The 18482-nt window shown below is 33.3% G+C and overlaps 1 protein-coding gene across 8 annotated transcripts in view; it reads left to right on the forward strand.

The window, feature by feature from the left end:
- Positions 1 to 18482, forward strand: part of LOC124354591 (FK506-binding protein 5) — a 55341-nt gene that overhangs the window by 11618 nt on the left and 25241 nt on the right. For 3 of the 8 annotated variants that reach the window (XM_046805167.1, XM_046805169.1, XM_046805162.1), the window contains 5 exons: positions 2951 to 2965; positions 4570 to 4713; positions 9942 to 10089; positions 11453 to 11473; positions 14503 to 14618. In XM_046805167.1, coding sequence (XP_046661123.1) covers positions 2951 to 2965; positions 4570 to 4713; positions 9942 to 10089; positions 11453 to 11473; positions 14503 to 14618 — 444 coding nt within the window. The remainder of the gene's footprint in view (positions 1 to 2950; positions 2966 to 4569; positions 4714 to 9941; positions 10090 to 11452; positions 11474 to 14502; positions 14619 to 18482) is intronic. The other 5 variants (XM_046805168.1, XM_046805165.1, XM_046805164.1 and 2 more) reach the window with 4 other exon arrangements.

Genomic DNA, 18482 nt, shown 5'->3' on the forward strand with positions numbered 1-18482 from the left:
GACTCTCAAAATATATAAGAAGAGAGTTTAATTAAATTTTGTCACTATTTATTTATATATTTGTGTAAAAACATGTTGGAATCCTTTGGTAATATTAATAAGAAAATATTTAGCCTATCTATATATTTTCAATATGTTAGCTATCAGATATTGTATGAATCTTAAAACACCAAATAATTGAATTCTAAATTTCAATAATAATTCTATTATTATAGGTATATGTCTGTTGGGAGGTTGTGTAACTGGTGAAGTAAATAGATATGATTATTATAGGTACATGTCTGTAAAGGAGGTGCCGTAACTAGTGAAGAAAATAAATTTGATTATTACAGGTAGATGTTAGGAGGTTCTGTAACTAGTGGGGTTAATAGATTTGTTTGTTATAAGGAAATGTGTGTTGGGAGGTACTCTATTTAGTGGAGTAAATAGATTTGATTGTTATAGAGAGATGTTGGGAGGTTCTGTAACTAGGGGGCTACATAGATTTGATTATTATAGATGTCTGTTGGGCTTTACTGTAACTAGTGGGGTTAATAGATTTGTTTGTTATAAGAAATGCCTGTTGGGAGGTACTCAACAGACAAATAAATAGATTTGATTGTTATATGGACATGTCTGCACTACCTGAATTGGACCTTATAAAGCATGTGTTCATAGGTAGTATCAATGTATCAATTGTCTTCACCAGTCTGTGGTCTCCTAGCCATGTCAGCTATAGCTGCGGCTGCTTACATAGTCTTTGTCAGGCTCAGATACTCAAATACTCTTACAGTGAACTAAAGCTTTTTAATTTATTATCATATCCTATTTGTTTTACATAGGATTTACACACTATAAAATTGTAGCGTAGTGTCAGGATTTCATAAGAGTGAGATAAAAAGAGAGTTAATAAATACATTTATTATGCAAATTATTTAATTGGTTTGTACAACACCTTTGTGTAAATCAGAAATATAACTATTTTTTTATCAAAATGAAATAAACGACCTAGTGTAGTTTAAATTAGGTGAAAAAGTGACTAATAATTAATCTAATATTTGTATGCAGGATAAATAATATGTCCTTTCAATTTGATCTATGATCTATTCAAAGTTCTATATAATATCCTATTAAACTTCTTGGGGCATAATTGTTAAGTAAAATTTATACATACAGATTTGCAATACTTTTCTTAACACTTGTAAAGTTTGCATAACTTTCTAATGGATATAATTTTCTTCTTAGAGATTTCTTGTAATGGAACATCTATTCTGGATTTAAATCGCTTTTGAATAATATCATGCTTTAGTGTGCATACATAACTTGAGCGACTCCAAAAGATACACTAAGACAGTATAAAATAAAATAATTGCAATTGCTTCAAACATACAATAAATCATTAGGAGTATGTCTCTGAAGTTGGCTACAAATTACTAACTTCTTAAGTTGTGCACCCAGTAAGGACATTTTATTTTTAATATTTTTCGCTCACTTATAATATTACATACACACAGATATCTATGAATTTATTTGTTAGTTATAACTAGATTTATTATTTGTAATATACTAGGCATGTTTTTTAAGTAAGGTCTGTTTTATTGTAGACATTAGTAGTTCCCACACATACCGCCACGAGCGTGTGTGTCGTGTACCAGCATGCCTCGAGAACAGTTGTGCTCAGTTTCAGTTCTGTAGCTAACCTGTTTGTTCTGTTCTGTGCTTTCAAAATATTTAATACAATCAACTCTCCCGCCACGTGTGAGGTTCGCTCAGTGATACGGTTTTTTCTGCAAGAAACCTGCCTGCTACAAAAATGTATCAACAGATTTGCGAAGTGTAAGATGATACTGTTATGAGTGAAAGCAAAGTTCGTAAGTGGGACAGTTCAAAGATTACAGTAACAGTGTCCATGATGAGGAACGTTCTGATTCGCGATTACAGACGATTTGGTGGCTTCAGTTGAAGCAAGGATTCGTGAGAACAGGTGCTTCACAATAACTGGTCTTTATAACGAATTTCCTTACGTGTCACGATGAGCGCTTTACAACATTGTTTCTTAACACCTAATGTTTAGGAAACTGTGCTCCCGTTGGGTCCCGAAACTTCTAACAGAGAACTGCAAAAATCAAAGATTTGAGTGTGCGATGAAGTTTTTGATTCGTTATCATGAAGAAGGTGACGGCTTCTTGAGTCAGATCGTAACTGGAGACGAAACATAGATGTTGTATATCATGCCCGAATTGTAGCAACAGAGCAGAGAATGTAGATACATACACTTGCCTGTAAAGGTGAAGGCCAAACAGACCCCGTCTCAGTGCAAAATCATTGTGTCTGTGTTTTGGGATAGGCATGGTGTTTTATTGCTCGACGTCCAATTGATAGTGGTTCCTCATAAGCAATGCAGAAGCATACTGCCAAACCCTGAGAAAGCAAAGCAGAGCGATCAAAAATAAAAGACACAGCATGCTGACGAAGGGATTTGTCCTTCTCCATAATAATGCAATACCTCACACTGCACGTCATACCCGCTATTTATTGGACAGTTTTGGCTGAGAAGTTTTTGACCACGCGCCCTACAGTCCTGAACTTGCGCTGAGAGATTACCATCTGTTCCTCCACCTCAAACAGCATCTCAGTGGCAACCGTTACAATGATGATGACAACATGAAAACTGCAGTGAACTCTTGGTTATCGGAGCAGGTGACAGGTTTTTATGAAGAGGGTATTTTAAAATTGGTTGAGAGGTATGATTGTTGTTGAACAAACTCTGCAACTATGTCAAAAAATAGAGGAAGTATGTACTTTCTAAAAATAAATTTACTTTTTTTAAATAATCTTTTGTTGTGTACTTATGTTCAAACGGACCATACTTAAAAAAACAGGCCTCGTACTAGACATATAGTTTTCAAGTGTAATTGATGACAAATCTGTGGTATATCATATGTTTAATGCCTCTCAATTGGATCTACAGTCAAAACCAAAGCAGGTATTCTGTGTTCTGTGTTATGTTGCTTTACCTGTGCCCATTCATCTCTTGTTTCCATATATTGTTGTGTTACATTGCTTCGTTCGTACAGAGATATTTTATTACCAAATTCAGTAAAGGTAAGAAGGCATTATTTTACATTTTAACTTGGCTGTGTGAATCCCAGTACTTTATTAATGTGTGTTTTAATAGTGTTGATAAAACCTCAAGTTACTTAAATAAACAAAATTGATAACACTCTCTATTTTCAATGTTCATTGTTGTAAATTTAAAGTGTTATTTAACTTCAATCAAGTGTTTTTAAATTTATGGATAAATCTTTTTTAAATTATAATGTATTTTTTGTGGTATGTGTTGTGTAATGTGTTTTGTAGCTTCAGATTATTATCTATAGTTATAATTGTATGTTATAAATACTCATTACAAAGCAATAAATTGAAACACTGAATTAGTCAAATGTAATCAGAGACAACTAATCTGAAATTCAGTCATTATAAGCAGTTCTAATTAACTCATTGACAGTATAAATATCAACCCTTATTCTATGCTTTTCATTCCATCTAGTAGCCTATAATCATTGACTTATTATTAAAATAATTAAAACATAAATGATTCTAAAATATTAAGATATGTATTTACTTACATACTTAATACTTTACTTTTATTTTATTTTTATATGTAAGTAATATGAAAACATGTTGAATCATGTAAACATAAAAAATTGCCTGATTTTTAAAAATTATGAAAAACATTTTAAGAACATAATGCTTCTGAAAATCCCTACTAGTCTACATCACTACTTCAAGGTTTGCCCATATTTAAATTAAGCAAAATGTAGAAAAGGGTATTCTTGAACACAATTATAACCCTAACTTCAATTATAAACTAGTATAAACCCTAAAACCTGTTATATTTATTTAAGACACTACCTACTTATTAATTCCATAAAGACATTCTTAAATTTAATTGATACCCTAGACAGTCACTATAATACACTTACTATTTTCTCAAAGATATTTAGTTTTATAAATAACAATATGTTACTATATACATTTCAGAGATTTTACCTGTTGTCTTCCTTACATATGGGCCATAAAATAGACAAACTCAAAGAGAGTAAATTAAAAGTTAAATTTTGAAATAAAACAACCTTAAAATGTGTCCTTAAAGATCCTTGAATTAATATTTTTCTTGCTATATTTAACTACCCAGGAGTTATTCTGTGAATAGTGAAAGAGTAGTTTACTATTGACTGACAGTAAAGCGTTAATTTCACTGTTACGTCAAAACTTGTTAAACCATTAAATTAAACATTATAATGATACATTATAGTTTGTTTTTTTTATTTAAAAAAAGTTAAAATAAAACCCAGCAACAAAATTTCAATATTAAAGTTTTTAGTCATATCTTGTGAGAGCACTGAGATGGCAAAATTAGTTTTCTTTTAACATTTATTTTTTAGATGGTGACACAATATTATTGTTGTACATTAAAAAAATGTACTTAACTGTGTTCTTAAACCTATTCACAAGAGAAGTTTACAATGTATTCCTCATCAGCCACAGGATATCTTTGTAGTTCTAAAGTATGTTATGATGTTACAGCCACTACCGATGCCTGGCATGAGACCACCCATGGGAGGAGCGGGTCACGTTGTCCCAGCACCCAAGGGGAGCAGCACCATGGGCATCATAATGCCCCTCTACACCATCGGCATCGTTATATTCTTTATGTACACTATGATGAAGGTTGGTTGACTACTTGGAGTTAGTTGATTGAATGATTCCAAAATGGATTGTTGTTAAATGTCATTCAAGGCTATTGTTTACATCCACACACAAGGCGTAACTTATCATTACTATATTTTTTATGTATACCATAATAAAGGAAAAATATAAAATCTTTTCAAACAAACATGCCAAATTGAAGGAGAATGGTTAAAGAAGAATTTAGAGATGAATTAGAAAGTGACCAACTAGAAAAACTTGAGGGTTGGAGATAGCCAACAATAAAATAAACACAGTAAACAGTAATATTTCAACATTACTGATAGCCTATAAAAATCTGATGTTAGTAGAAAAAGTTTAAAACATTTTTCTTCTGTTTGAATTCCGCTGAAAAGATGTCATTTTGAATGTCATTTAATTACAAGATGCAAAGAGTTATTTGTTTTTCAGTTTAAATCTAAAAATGGTGGCAAAGGATGTAAAACACTGAATATTTGTACAACATGATATAAATGTTTAAATCTGTAATATAGAATCACACAATATAGAACCTATCATTTTTTTAAACTTCAATAAACCCAATTCTTACAAATGTATTTAAACTATTATAATTTGATGGAGAATCTCAACTTTTAAAAAATCTGTAAATCTGTAGAAGTCGACACATGATTTTGCTCTTGTTGTTCAAATGTTAGAATTTTAGGCACCATTTTAGCACACAGCTTTTGCATTTTAAATTTGTCATATAAAATTTGCTGTACATATTCTTTATCAATACATACAGTTCACCAATTGCGCAAATACTTAGTCGACGGTCAGACTGAATCTAATTACCAATTTTTTTTTACATTTTCATCCATTGTTGACATTGAAAGGCAACCTGGCCGCGAATCATCTTCTTTGCCATCTTTAAAACACTTAAACCATTCAAAAACGCATGCCCACAAAAATTCAATACCATATACTTCTTGCAGTAAATTATAAACTTCAGTAGCAGTTTTTCCAAGTTTAAAATCAAGTTTCACAATAATTTTTTGCTCTACTATTAGACTAACCATTTACAACGGCAAAACAAAAAGACACCAACGTAGGCTCTGACTAAACAGTGTTGTTTACAGAAGTGAGACTAGCTGCACACTAAAGAGAAAGGTTCACACTAAACAGTGTTGTTTACAGAAGTGAGACTAGCTGCACACTAAAGAGAAAGGTTCACACTAAACAGTGTTGTTTACAGAAGTGAGACTAGCTGCACACTAAAGAGAAAGGTTCACACTAAACAGTGTTGTTTACAGAAGTGAGACTAGCTGCACACTAAAGAGAAAGGTTCACACTAAACAGTGTTGTTTACAGAAGTGAGGCTAGCGGCATACTAAAGAGAAAGGTTCACACTAAACAGTGTTGTTTACAGAAGTGAGACTAGCGGCATACTAAAGAGGAAGGTTCACACTAAACAGTGTTGTTTACAGAAGTGAGACTAGCGGCATACTAAAGAGAAAGGTTCACACTAAACAGTGTTGTTTACAGAAGTGAGACTAGCGGCATACTAAAGAGAAAGGTTCACACTAAACAGTGTTGTTTACAGAAGTGAGACTAGCTGCACACTAAAGAGAAAGGTTCACACTAAACAGTGTTGTTTACAGAAGTGAGACTAGCGGCATACTAAAGAGAAAGGTTCACACTAAACAGTGTTGTTTACAGAAGTGAGACTAGCGGCATACTAAAGAGAAAGGTTCACACTAAACAGTGTTGTTTACAGAAGTGAGACTAGCTGCATACTAAAGAGAAAGGTTCACACTAAACAGTGTTGTTTACAGAAGTGAGACTAGCAGCATACTAAAGAGAAAGGTTCACACTAAACAGTGTTGTTTACAGAAGTGAGACTAGCTGCATACTAAAGAGAAAGGTTCACACTAAACAGTGTTGTTTACAGAAGTGAGACTAGCAGCATTCTAAAGAGAAAGGTTCACACTAAACAGTGTTGTTTACAGAAGTGAGACTAGCAGCATACTAAAGAGAAAGGTTCACAACTAAACAGTTGTTTATTAATGGTAGTTGACGTATGACTCCTTGATTCACAGCAGCGTCAGTCTCGTAATTTAATAGCCACACCTCGTATGATGATTTTTATCCATATAAAATGTAATATTCACTACAAACTAGTTTTATTCTAAAAATACTTAAATTGTTAAAAAAAATTATGGTTGCCTGTAAAGTCGGTTTTACGGGCGAAGATTTTACGTGACAACGTCTTTTTCTCGGTAGAATATTTATTGATATGAATATTATTAAATTGCACAATAGGAACAAGGAATTGAATGAAAATAAGAATTGCACAAATTTTAACTATAGAAATATATTTTGTTTACTAAAACATTGTACATAATTTGAAATTAATTAAAATTTGTTATTGTAAATGGTAAAGTTGAATAAAACATTTACTAAAATTGGAATTTGAAATTCTTGCTAAACACAGTTAAATTCTAACTCCGTGCGTGGTGATTGGTCGGTTTAGTTCGTTTGTTTGGTCGCACTGTTATGACAGGTTAGAGGTTATAATTTGTTATTTTAAATGTTTGACTAGCAATACGCGCTGTTTCTTCTCAATCGACTGAATTACGATTGATTGCAGAGTGATTTAAATTAATAATTTACTTAACACTATCAACATTTGTCAATAGTATGACATAACCTATAAACTCAGTTTCTCAACTTTTGTGTCAATCTAACAATTAATCAATCAATCATAGTTTACGATAATGAAATATCAGTGTACAATTATTTACCTTTATTGTTGTAGTTGTTGTAAATGACGAATCTAAGCACTCCACATTTTCACAAATAAACATAGTTATCTGCTTTATCCCGTGCGGCGGACCCACAGTTATCCGCTTTATCCCGTGCGGCGGACCCACTGGACGGGCATCGTAACGTTACCGGGCGTTACACTTTTTCATGAGTGACTCCGAGCCGCAACCTAATTTAAGACGTTGTCACGTCAAAAGTTTGTTTTAGTTCTCAGAAAATTTTTAATTCTGATATATAACTTCATATTAATCCATCTTATATATATAATTTTTTAAGCTAGAAGGAATTTGGGGATTTTTATGGATTTCCTGGTTTGTAATAACTAAAATATATGTCTAATGTTTTACAGTCCCTTACTCTGAAATCATCTTGAATATACCACCATTGTCAGGAATAGGGTATAATGTTTTACAGATATACCAATTAAGGCTATGCAGTGGAAATTCCTTCAATGGATAGTCTGTAAGTTTCCTTATATAGTTAGAATATATCAACAAAAGAAGATTCAATTTCCTCCTTTTCCAGCTTGTCATACTGTGGTAGATTTGTTTTTTATACAGTTGTGCATGCTCATAATCTCCTTGCCATGGATACCGAAGATAGTATTTGGCCCCCTCTCTCACTCCACTTTCATGCTCTTGGTGGTTTAAAGCACCCTCTTCCACTCTTGTCAGTTTCCCAAGTTCCTCTCTAATTCTTCCTTCAATCGTTTCATGGTTCTTTCACAGGGTCTCCTTCTTGATGGATTTTCTCTCCATATTTTCTTTAGAATTTTTCCTTCCTCTTCTAGTCATGTGTCCTACTTATTTACCTTTAAAGCTATCAGAGTAAAATATAGTTGTACAAGTTTTGTATGTATCTTTCATATGAGAGATTTATTCCATTTTCATTTTGAGTTTAACTGTCCTCATATGTGATCTAGTAATAAGATATGCTGCCGTTACAAACACTTTTAAATATATAGTAATTTAAATTTAACTTAAGTAAAGCTTTTATGAAGCATGACATTGAGATGTAACTTATTCTCACTGTTAAATTCACACAGAGATACAAAGACAATCCGGTACGGAGGCCAAAACGTCAAGTAGAGAAAGAGACAAATATAAAAAAAGAGAAAAACTAAAATTAAAACAATTAAATCAGGATATGGAAGGACGGGTGAGTTATGAGGTGGAAAGGGTGCACTTAAGGTTAGATGCCAAACTCACCGATGTTGATCATGGGTCTTGCCTCGCTTCATCCGGAGGGGGGGACTTCCAGCTCCTCCAGAGCTTCCAGTGCTGCAGAGGGCTCCATGGAAGAACGATTCACTTTCACTGAGAATCATTACTGGCGTCAGGATAGGAACAAGGTTAGAGAGAAACCATCATGAAAACAAAGGGGTGAGCAGCCGGTCCAGGTCACCTCCATCGGGAACTATGTTACACACACTAACGAGTAAAAAAAAAAGAGGCCATCGAAATCCAAGACAGCACTACTTTGCCCAACAGAGACAGACATGGCAAGCTCCAATATAATAAGTTTGAGACTTTTGAGTGACTGCGACCTTACCATGCCACCTCCGACTATACCAACGAGACATTTCTAACAAGAACATGGAAAGAGGACATCGAGACACAAGACACTACTTTGCCCGCAAGAGAACAAAATGCGAGACTTTGTGAGGGACCACGACCAGACCATACCTCTAGAATGGCTACTACGGTACAACTATACACTTTAGAGAAAGACTTGATCTCCAGTACGAGACTCCAACAAGAACAAAGTACGAGACTTTGGAATGACTGTGACCGGACCACATCTCCAGAACTGCTTCAATGGTACGACTGAATGTTCAGACCTCTAATGGATGCTCCTGGACAACAGACAGACAGGCAGGACCATGCGATGTGTCCACCAATGAGAGACGGCCATTAAATCGGACAATAGGTACAATGGTCAACTCACCAATTTTGATTTTGGCATAGGAATGCCCTAAACTATTTCCACAGCTATCAAAGAGTCTTTTACTAAATATTTAAAACTAAACCTTACTCTACTAGATATATTACAAATATTATATACTCACACTCATCTTGTTTTAAGTAAAAATTAACCTTTTTTAATTAGTGAATGAGTGAGAATAAGAAAAAACTGTTTTGGTCTATTAATTTTTGAAGAGTTGTACTGGAGTTGCTAGGCCAGTGGGAAGATCAATGACCTGTAGATCAGAGTGTTAACATCACTGAAAGTACGAGTATACAATGTGTATATTATTGATGTTTGTAACTTCTCCAGTTTTTATCCCAGAAATTTAAAGTGAGATTTGAATTCATTGTAACATAGATGAATATACTATATCTCAGCTGATGCATTGCAACTCTAAAACCACATTTGTATAAACCAATTGCTGCCAAAACCTTAAAACTATTTTTAAGCTGTCACTTATTGTGTTCTGCTTACAGCTGATTTTCAAGAAGTCGGATGAGAGCAACGCTTACAAGGAATTCCAACCCGATCCGGAATTCAGACGTGTGGTGTTCAGTGACACAGAGTATGTACAACACAAGAACCACAAAGAGATACATCACGAGGATAACACCACAAAACTCGGTAAACTCATTTACAATTTTACAGTACCGGTGAACGGCATATTCAGGGGATCTGAGTACTCTCAAAATTCTTGGAAAATATACTAACCATATCTGAAAAGCGTATAACTGTACTAATAACTGTAATATTACTTTTAATTTAATGTATGCTTAATTTGAACAGTCAAGTAGAAACAAATATGCTCATTCATAAATGTAAGATTTCTATTGCTTACTGTCACCATATTTATTTTTAACATTTCTTGCAATATAAAAAAAAAAATGGGAAAAGGAATTATACATGGACTGAAAAGGGTTGTTGGGATGCACTGGTATCTTGTACTTTACTCACACACCCGTAGGGATGGGCGGATAATATTTAAAAGAAACTGCAGCACAGGCTGCCAGTGTTAACATTGTAAAAGGAATACATGCACTTTGTATTGTGCAACAGTTAAGGAGCTCAATCATGTTATGAAGGGTGTTTCTGAACCTGTTTTAATATGTGTTTGTGATCTAAATAAACTGCAGCACAGGCTGCCAGTGTTAACATTGTAAGAGGAATACATGCACTGTGTATTGTGCAACAGTCAAGGAGCTCAATCATGTTATGAAGGGTGTTTCTGAACCTGTTTTAATATGTGTTTTGTGATCTAAATAAACTGCAGCACAGGCTGCCAGTGTTAACATTGTAAGAGGAATACATGCACTGTGTATTGTGCAACAGTCAAGGAGCTCAATCATGTTATGAAGGGTGTTTCTGAACCTGTTTTAATATGTGTTTGTGATCTAAATAAACTGCAGCACAGGCTGCCAGTGTTAACATTGTAAAAGGAATACATGCACTGTGTATTGTGCAACAGTCAAGGAGCTCAATCATGTTATGAAGGGTGTTTCTGAACCTGTTTTAATATGTGTTTGTGATCTAAATAAACTGCAGCACAGGCTGCCAGTGTTAACATTGTAAAAGGAATACATGCACTGTGTATTGTGCAACAGTCAAGGAGCTCAATCATGTTATGAAGGGTGTTTCTGAACCTGTTTTAATATGTGTTTGTGATCTAAATAAAACCTTTTCTTCGATGAATATGACTCCGCAAATACTGTGTTTCAAGCTACACAGGCCCCTGAATTAGCATTAAGAGTAGCAACCAAACTAACAATTATAGCAACATATCAAAATTTGAAACCTATGATAGGTTATTTTATTTTTTAAATTTGCTGATAGGATAGTTGAAATACACCCATGTGCATGTGCCATTCATTTACCATATGCCCATCACAATATCATTTTATCACACAAAACTTCAGCTGTATAGTCTTGTAAATAGTGTGAAATGTTAATTGCTAGTTCAAATGTATTTTTATATTACATGCGACCTCAGGGTGGAAAGAGAGAGACGCCAGTGAGTATACACTATAATAATATTGAAATACTCTTTTAATGTAAAAGTTAATTTTTAATATGCCTGTGTTTTTGTACTGTTTTTATCAGTTTATTAGACCATAAAACAAGTGTCTGTTAAATACAAGATTTGGTAATAACTATACTTAAACCTGTCTTTTGACAATCATATTTTTCATTGATGCTTAAGTTCTATCAGGCTAAACCATCATAATATTTATTACATAGTTGTATATCAAACTGCCAGTAAGGTCTTGTGAAGGAAACAGGATTTGTCCGGACATTTGCCACCGTTCAGTGAAAAAAAAAAAAACAAAAAAATCAGTGATTTTTAGTGATTTTTTTGTTTCACTGAACAATGGAAAATGTCCTGAAAAATCCTGTTTCCTTCACAATCCTTCCATCGTCAAAAATAAACTTCAAACAAAGGAGTAAGGTCTTAATTATTTTAATATGTTACAAAATCTATATTTACAGAATGGACCTCTTTGCTTGTTCATTTCAGATTAAAATTGAAATCTATAAGGGCTAAAACATTTTGGTATACATTTTTTAAATAAGATATAAATACAGCAATAATTTGAATCATACGATTGTAGGAAAAATATCTCTTATCTAATATACTCTGTATAGTATAAAGCAACACCAAGCACAAAGAAGAAGTTAGTAAGTTTTTTTTAGTATGTTGTTACATTGTTAAATTCCTAACATTTCTAATTGATATAGGTGTTAAATTCATTAATGGGGTGGTTCAGTTATGAGAAGTATACTTTCTGGCTAAGTATGTGATATTGCTGTGTGCCATGTCAGTCAAATGCATATCTGTGGCTAGTAGGTGGTCTCTTGCTGTATTCATTGCTACTGTCGCTACTTCTTCTCCACTGCTATTTGGGCACTATGTCAAAATGTATATTTCATTTACCTAGAAAGATTCTTCAAGTTTTTTATTTCTTTCTGCAGTTATTTGAAAATTAGCAAGGGAAGAATGAAATGTAACTCTGAACAATAACTCTGTGTATTGAACATTTTTACAGCATATATATATATATATTCAATAAAAAAGCTAAGCTATTGATCTTATGAGATTTTTAAAGAACTGTAAAAACCTTATCATACATTTTTCTTTACTAGTATAAAATTGTCCTCTCTTCTCTTATACAAAGAGTTTGTAATACATCATGGGTAATTTATAACCACCCTCACACTGCTGTTATTTACTGGATTAAAAACTTTTAAGCCGTAATTTTAAATATTAAACTGAGTTAATATTGTTACTGATGTTACATTTCCATATTATTTATGGATGACACAATCTGATTGTATATGTATTTAAAACATTGCACTTGTACACATTTAGATATAGTTTTATTAAAACTGAAATGTATTCCATATAATGTTAGCTCTTAAGCTTCTGTGACAGGTGTCTTGGCAATCCTCCAAGTTTTTGGGTCACACCTCTTCAAAACATTGTTTAACATAGTTATAACTTTGAAAGAATTGGCTCCGCTGTAGAGAGTTATTTACGGTTGAGATGTTAAACAAAGCGAAGCTGAAATACGAGGGCAAATCAAATATAAACGGTAATTTTACTGTTGACTGTACCAAACACGTTCGGACGTGATGCGGCTGTGGGCATTTGTCGTTTTGCTTAATAGGAGTGGGGGGAACTGCTTGCTTCAAACTAGCGTTGTGTTCTGCCTTCAGTACAGCCATGACCGAGCAAGAGGTACATCCATCTGTTGCGCAACGCATCGTCATAAAATTTTTAACAAATGAAGGTGTTAAGCCTTTGGAAATTTTTACTCGTTTGCAGGCACAGTTTGGGGACACTACTCTGTCTCAAAATCGAGTGTATACGTGGGCCAGAGAATTTAGGGATGGCCGAGAACGTGTTGAAAACGAAAGTCATGGTCGACGCCCAAGGTCAAGTCTTACAGATGACAACATTAGTGCGATTCGACAGCTTATTGAAGGTGATCGCCGGTTAACTGTTCAAGAAATCTCGTCGGAAATTGGTATCAGCTACGGGAGTGTTCAGTCTGCAATCACAGACCACCTTGGCTTCAGAAAAATTAGTGCTCGCTGGGTTCCGAGGTTGTTGACCGGAAATCAAAAACAGGTCAGGTCGGAGATTGCTGGGAGACTTCTGCAACGATTTCAAGAAGAAGGTGAAGATTTTTTGAGGCGCATCGTCACATGTGATGAGACGTGGGTCCACCATTACACTCCCGAATCGAAAATGGCAAGTAAGGAGTGGCGAAGGAAGGATGAAGGCTGCCCAGTGAAAGCCAAAACTCGTCTCTCAGCCGGAAAAGTTCTTGCAACAATTTTTGTTGATTCAAGGGGAGTTCTACTCATTGATTTTCTTCACGATCAACGAACAGTGAATGCGGCTTACTACTGCCAGGTGCTACAGTCAGCAAAAACCAGTTACCGGAACAAAAGACGAGGTGTGCCCATTAGAGATGTCATCCTTCTCCATGACAACGCAAGGCCTCACACCGCATTGTTGACAAGGGATAAATTGGAAGAAATGGGCTGGGAAACTCTCGAACACCCTCCTTACAGTCCAGACCTGTCCCCTTGTGACTATTTTTTGTTTGCGCCCCTGAAAGAATCACTTGGAGGAAAACGATTTGAAAACAATGAAGACGTCGAAAAGCACGTGCGCGATTGGTTAACAACTCGCCCTCAATCTTTTTATGAACAGGGAATATTCAAGCTTCCAAATCGGTGGCAGAAGTGCGTAGATAATGCAGGAGACTACATTGAAAAATGTTGAAAGTATAGTTTCTGTATAGTATTATTCAATAAATATAATTTTGAAAATTACCGTTTATATTTGATTTGCCCTCGTATCTAAAGTTTATAACTGCATTAGCAATGTTCAATGTGGTATGAACTGGGAAACATAGAATTTTATATGAAACTGTTCCCAGTATCTTTTGCATAACTTGAATAGAAATGTGCGTAAGTGAAGTGCTGAAGGTAATGAGAGGGAGAGAGAGAGAAACGATGAATGGCTTACAGGAGACATAGAGCTGGACCAGTTGCGACGAAGGCTAGAGGAGACGGAGGCTGCTATGGAGCGTATTGTCGCACAGATGGTCACTGTGCCGCACAAGTCCAAGCCTGGTCCCCTACAGGTCAGGCTGCGCTACCGAGGTGTAGCATGAGTTCACCAGGAGTCGTGATTGTCTGTGATTTGCCACTAAATTTCTTGTTTTGATCTAGAAATCTAAATTTGTTATTGTACTCCACTAACCATAATCATCTTAATCCTATGAGGCAGTCATCTCACTTTTAGTTCACAGTGTGCTTTAGGTGTTCCTTAAGATATTTCCACCATAAAAAATATGTGTGCAAAAGCAATTTGTTTTGTTATATATATATAAATGTGTGTATGTTTGTTGTTTCCATGAAAGAAATCATGGAATAGCATTACAATTTTTATATGTTTAATATTCGAAATTTTAGAGAATGTACTACTTTTGAGAAAATGTTATGGTACGGCTTTGTATGGATTTAAGGATGGATCAGTAATGGAGCATATCAACCATAGTAACTTAGCAAATTACAAAAAAAATTAAATTCTGAAAATAGTATTGAAAAGAAAGGAAAGAAGACCAAATAAAAAAAATAAAGAGACATAGACAGTCATAGTGAAAATAGTTGCTATTTCCTATTCTTCTCTTTATAACCATGTTTATTAAGGACCTAGACAATAGACAAGTTCTTTATTTACAAATCGTCAAGAAATGCAATGGCGCCCTGACAGTGCCTTCTTAAAATTATGGTGTTCTTTGTCAGTCTGTCCATCCATGCAATAACTCTTCATAGAAAGTCCTAGAGGGAACCTTCTTTGTTTAAAGTAGAACTCTATTGATTTTTGTGGTAAAAACGTTAAAACTATAGATAAAATAAAATTCTAACATTTTTACACACATCCTTATTGGTAACCATACAAGCAACAAGAGTATGTAGAATAAACAGATCTGTAAACCAACTCAGTACAATCATATGGCATTGTATCACACGAGGTAGTAACACTTGTTAAAACTATAGATAAAATAAAATTCTAACATTTTTACACACATCCTTATTGGTAACCATACAGGCAACAAGAGTATGCAGAATAAACAGATCTGTAAACCAACTCAGTACAATCATATGGCATTGTATCACGTGAGGTAGTAACACTTGTTAAAACTATAGATAAAATAAAATTCTAACATTTTTACACACATCCTTATTGGTAACCATACAAGCAACAAGAGGATGTAGAATAAACAGATCAGTAATCCAACTCAGTACAATCATATGGCATTGTATCACGTGAGGTAGTAACACTTGTTAAAACTATAGATAAAATAAAATTCTAACATTTTTACACACATCCTTATTGGTAACCATACAAGCAACAAGAGTATGTAGAATAAACAGATCTGTAAACCAACTCAGTACAATCATATGGCATTGTATCATGTGAGGTAGTAACACTTTTTAAAACTATAGATAAAATAAAATTCTAACATTTTTACACACATCCTTATTGGTAACCATACAAGCAACAAGAGTATGCAGAATAAACAGATCTGTAAACCAACTCAGTACAATCATATGGCATTGTATCATGTGAGGTAGTAACACTTGTTAAAACTATAGATAAAATAAAATTCTAACATTTTTACACACATCCTTATTGGTAACCATACAAGCAACAAGAGTATGCAGAATAAACAGATCTGTAAACCAACTCAGTACAATCATATGGCATTGTATCATGTGAGGTAGTAACACTTGTTAAAACTATAGATAAAATAAAATTCTAACATTTTTACACACATCCTTATTGGTAACCATACAAGCAACAAGAGTATGCAGAATAAACAGATCTGTAAACCAACTCAGTACAATCATATGGCATTGTATCACGTGAGGTAGTAACACTTGTTAAAACTATAGATAAAATAAAATTCTAACATTTTTACACACATCCTTATTGGTAACCATACAAGCAACAAGAGTATGCAGAATAAACAGATCTGTAAACCAACTCAGTACAATCATATGGCATTGTATCACGTGAGGTAGTAACACTTGTTAAAACTATAGATAAAATAAAATTCTAACATTTTTACACACATCCTTATTGGTAACCATACAAGGAACAAGAGTATGCAGAATAAACAGATCTGTAAACCAACTCAGTACAATCATATGGCATTGTATCACGTGAGGTAGTAACACTTGTTAAAACTATAGATAAAATAAAATTCTAACATTTTTACACACATCCTTATTGGTAACCATACAAGCAACAAGAGGATGTAGAATAAACAGATCAGTAATCCAACTCAGTACAATCATATGGCATTGTATCATGTGAGGTAGTAACACTTGTAACTGAGTTACTTCACATTCAGATAAAAAAAAAAATTGAAGCAAGTCCATTTAAAAATAACATATTTATTTTTTTAACAAGTGATTCACAAAACTAAAATTTAAATAATTAATGCTATATGCTTGTCTTGAAAATTCAAATAAAATAAATACTTCTCTTTGTTAATAAAATAAATAAAACTAAATTTGAAAATAAAATGGTCTCTACTTTGAATTAAACAAATCCTAAATAAAATCTTGTCCAAAACAAGGTTGAATTTTTCCACTAATTTTAAATTTGTTTGAATAATTTAAATATCACTATTATTCATGCGTTAAATTCTGTTGACTAAGCTTTATTACTACCAATACTAAAATAAGTAGCTTTGATAAATAGAAACAAAACTATGCAAACATTTTCGATCAACAGTGATGTTAAACCTAACCATTGTATAACTACAGCCTATTGTACAAATTGATTAGTTGCCAGTAGCAATATCCACTATTTTAAACTAAATTACCACACTGATGCCATAGCACTGAAACGATTAAAGTTGAAAACAAAAAAATAAATACAGTTAATTTTGAAGTGAATTTTGTAATATTAATATAAATTTTTGAATTATTTGTGATAATTGTTTCTATATTAGGTTACCCTGGATAGTTGAGACTTGACTGAAATATAAAATATATATTTTTAACATAATTTGATAATATAAATCAATTTAACACTAAAAATATATTATTTCCTCATTCTATTTAGATGACAACAAATTCACAAAGTGAGGTTTTACATTCAATTTATTTTGCTTATATTACTATACATAGTAAATATATTTCTTATATCAGAATCTTTGAATTTGAATATTAGTTCCCACAACCATTGGCCAGTAATTTAAAAATGGCAACTTCACAGACAGTCACTGTTCCTGGAAAGAGATTAAACCCCAGGACATTTTGTGACATGGAAATTTTCAGTCTCGAAGATCCTGCTTATGGTGTGTTTTATTTTTAGTTCAATTTTAGTTAAGTGTTAAGGCAGATTGAAATGTTGAATTCTTGTTGTTTGTAATGAATTAGTTTAGATTCCAATCCTATATTGTATTGATAAGTTCACCTTTAGATTACCATCCGAATTCTTCAGTTTACCATGATTGTAATAAATTAGTATTATATAAACATCCGTGGTTAATGTAACATGATTTTCAAATTGAACTTTGTGTTTCTGCTAAGCTGTATTTACCAATAAACAAATACAAATATTTTATAGACAGATTTTGTCTTCAGTTCGTTTTTATAGAAACAAATTTATTTAAATATACAATACACTTATTTTATACTTAATCATTTAATTTTCTATAAAAATGTCTAAAAATATGAATAAAAAGAAAATTTATGTTATTATTATTGTTATTAAAACGTAAACCTTTTACTGCAGTCTCATCGATATTGAATGGTCCCTGTATTAATAAATGCATATATGTCAACTATTAAATATTCAATTTTAAATACCACTTATTTTGTGGAAAAAACATCCACTACAGCTCAAATTTACTCTACATGTAATTGATTTTGTAGTTTTAAAATAGGTGACTTATTACTGATCTTATTATTTATAAGTGAATAAC

Source organism: Homalodisca vitripennis, chromosome 2 (genome assembly GCF_021130785.1).
Source record: "Homalodisca vitripennis isolate AUS2020 chromosome 2, UT_GWSS_2.1, whole genome shotgun sequence".
In the NCBI taxonomy this organism is placed as follows: Eukaryota; Metazoa; Arthropoda; class Insecta; order Hemiptera; family Cicadellidae; genus Homalodisca; species Homalodisca vitripennis.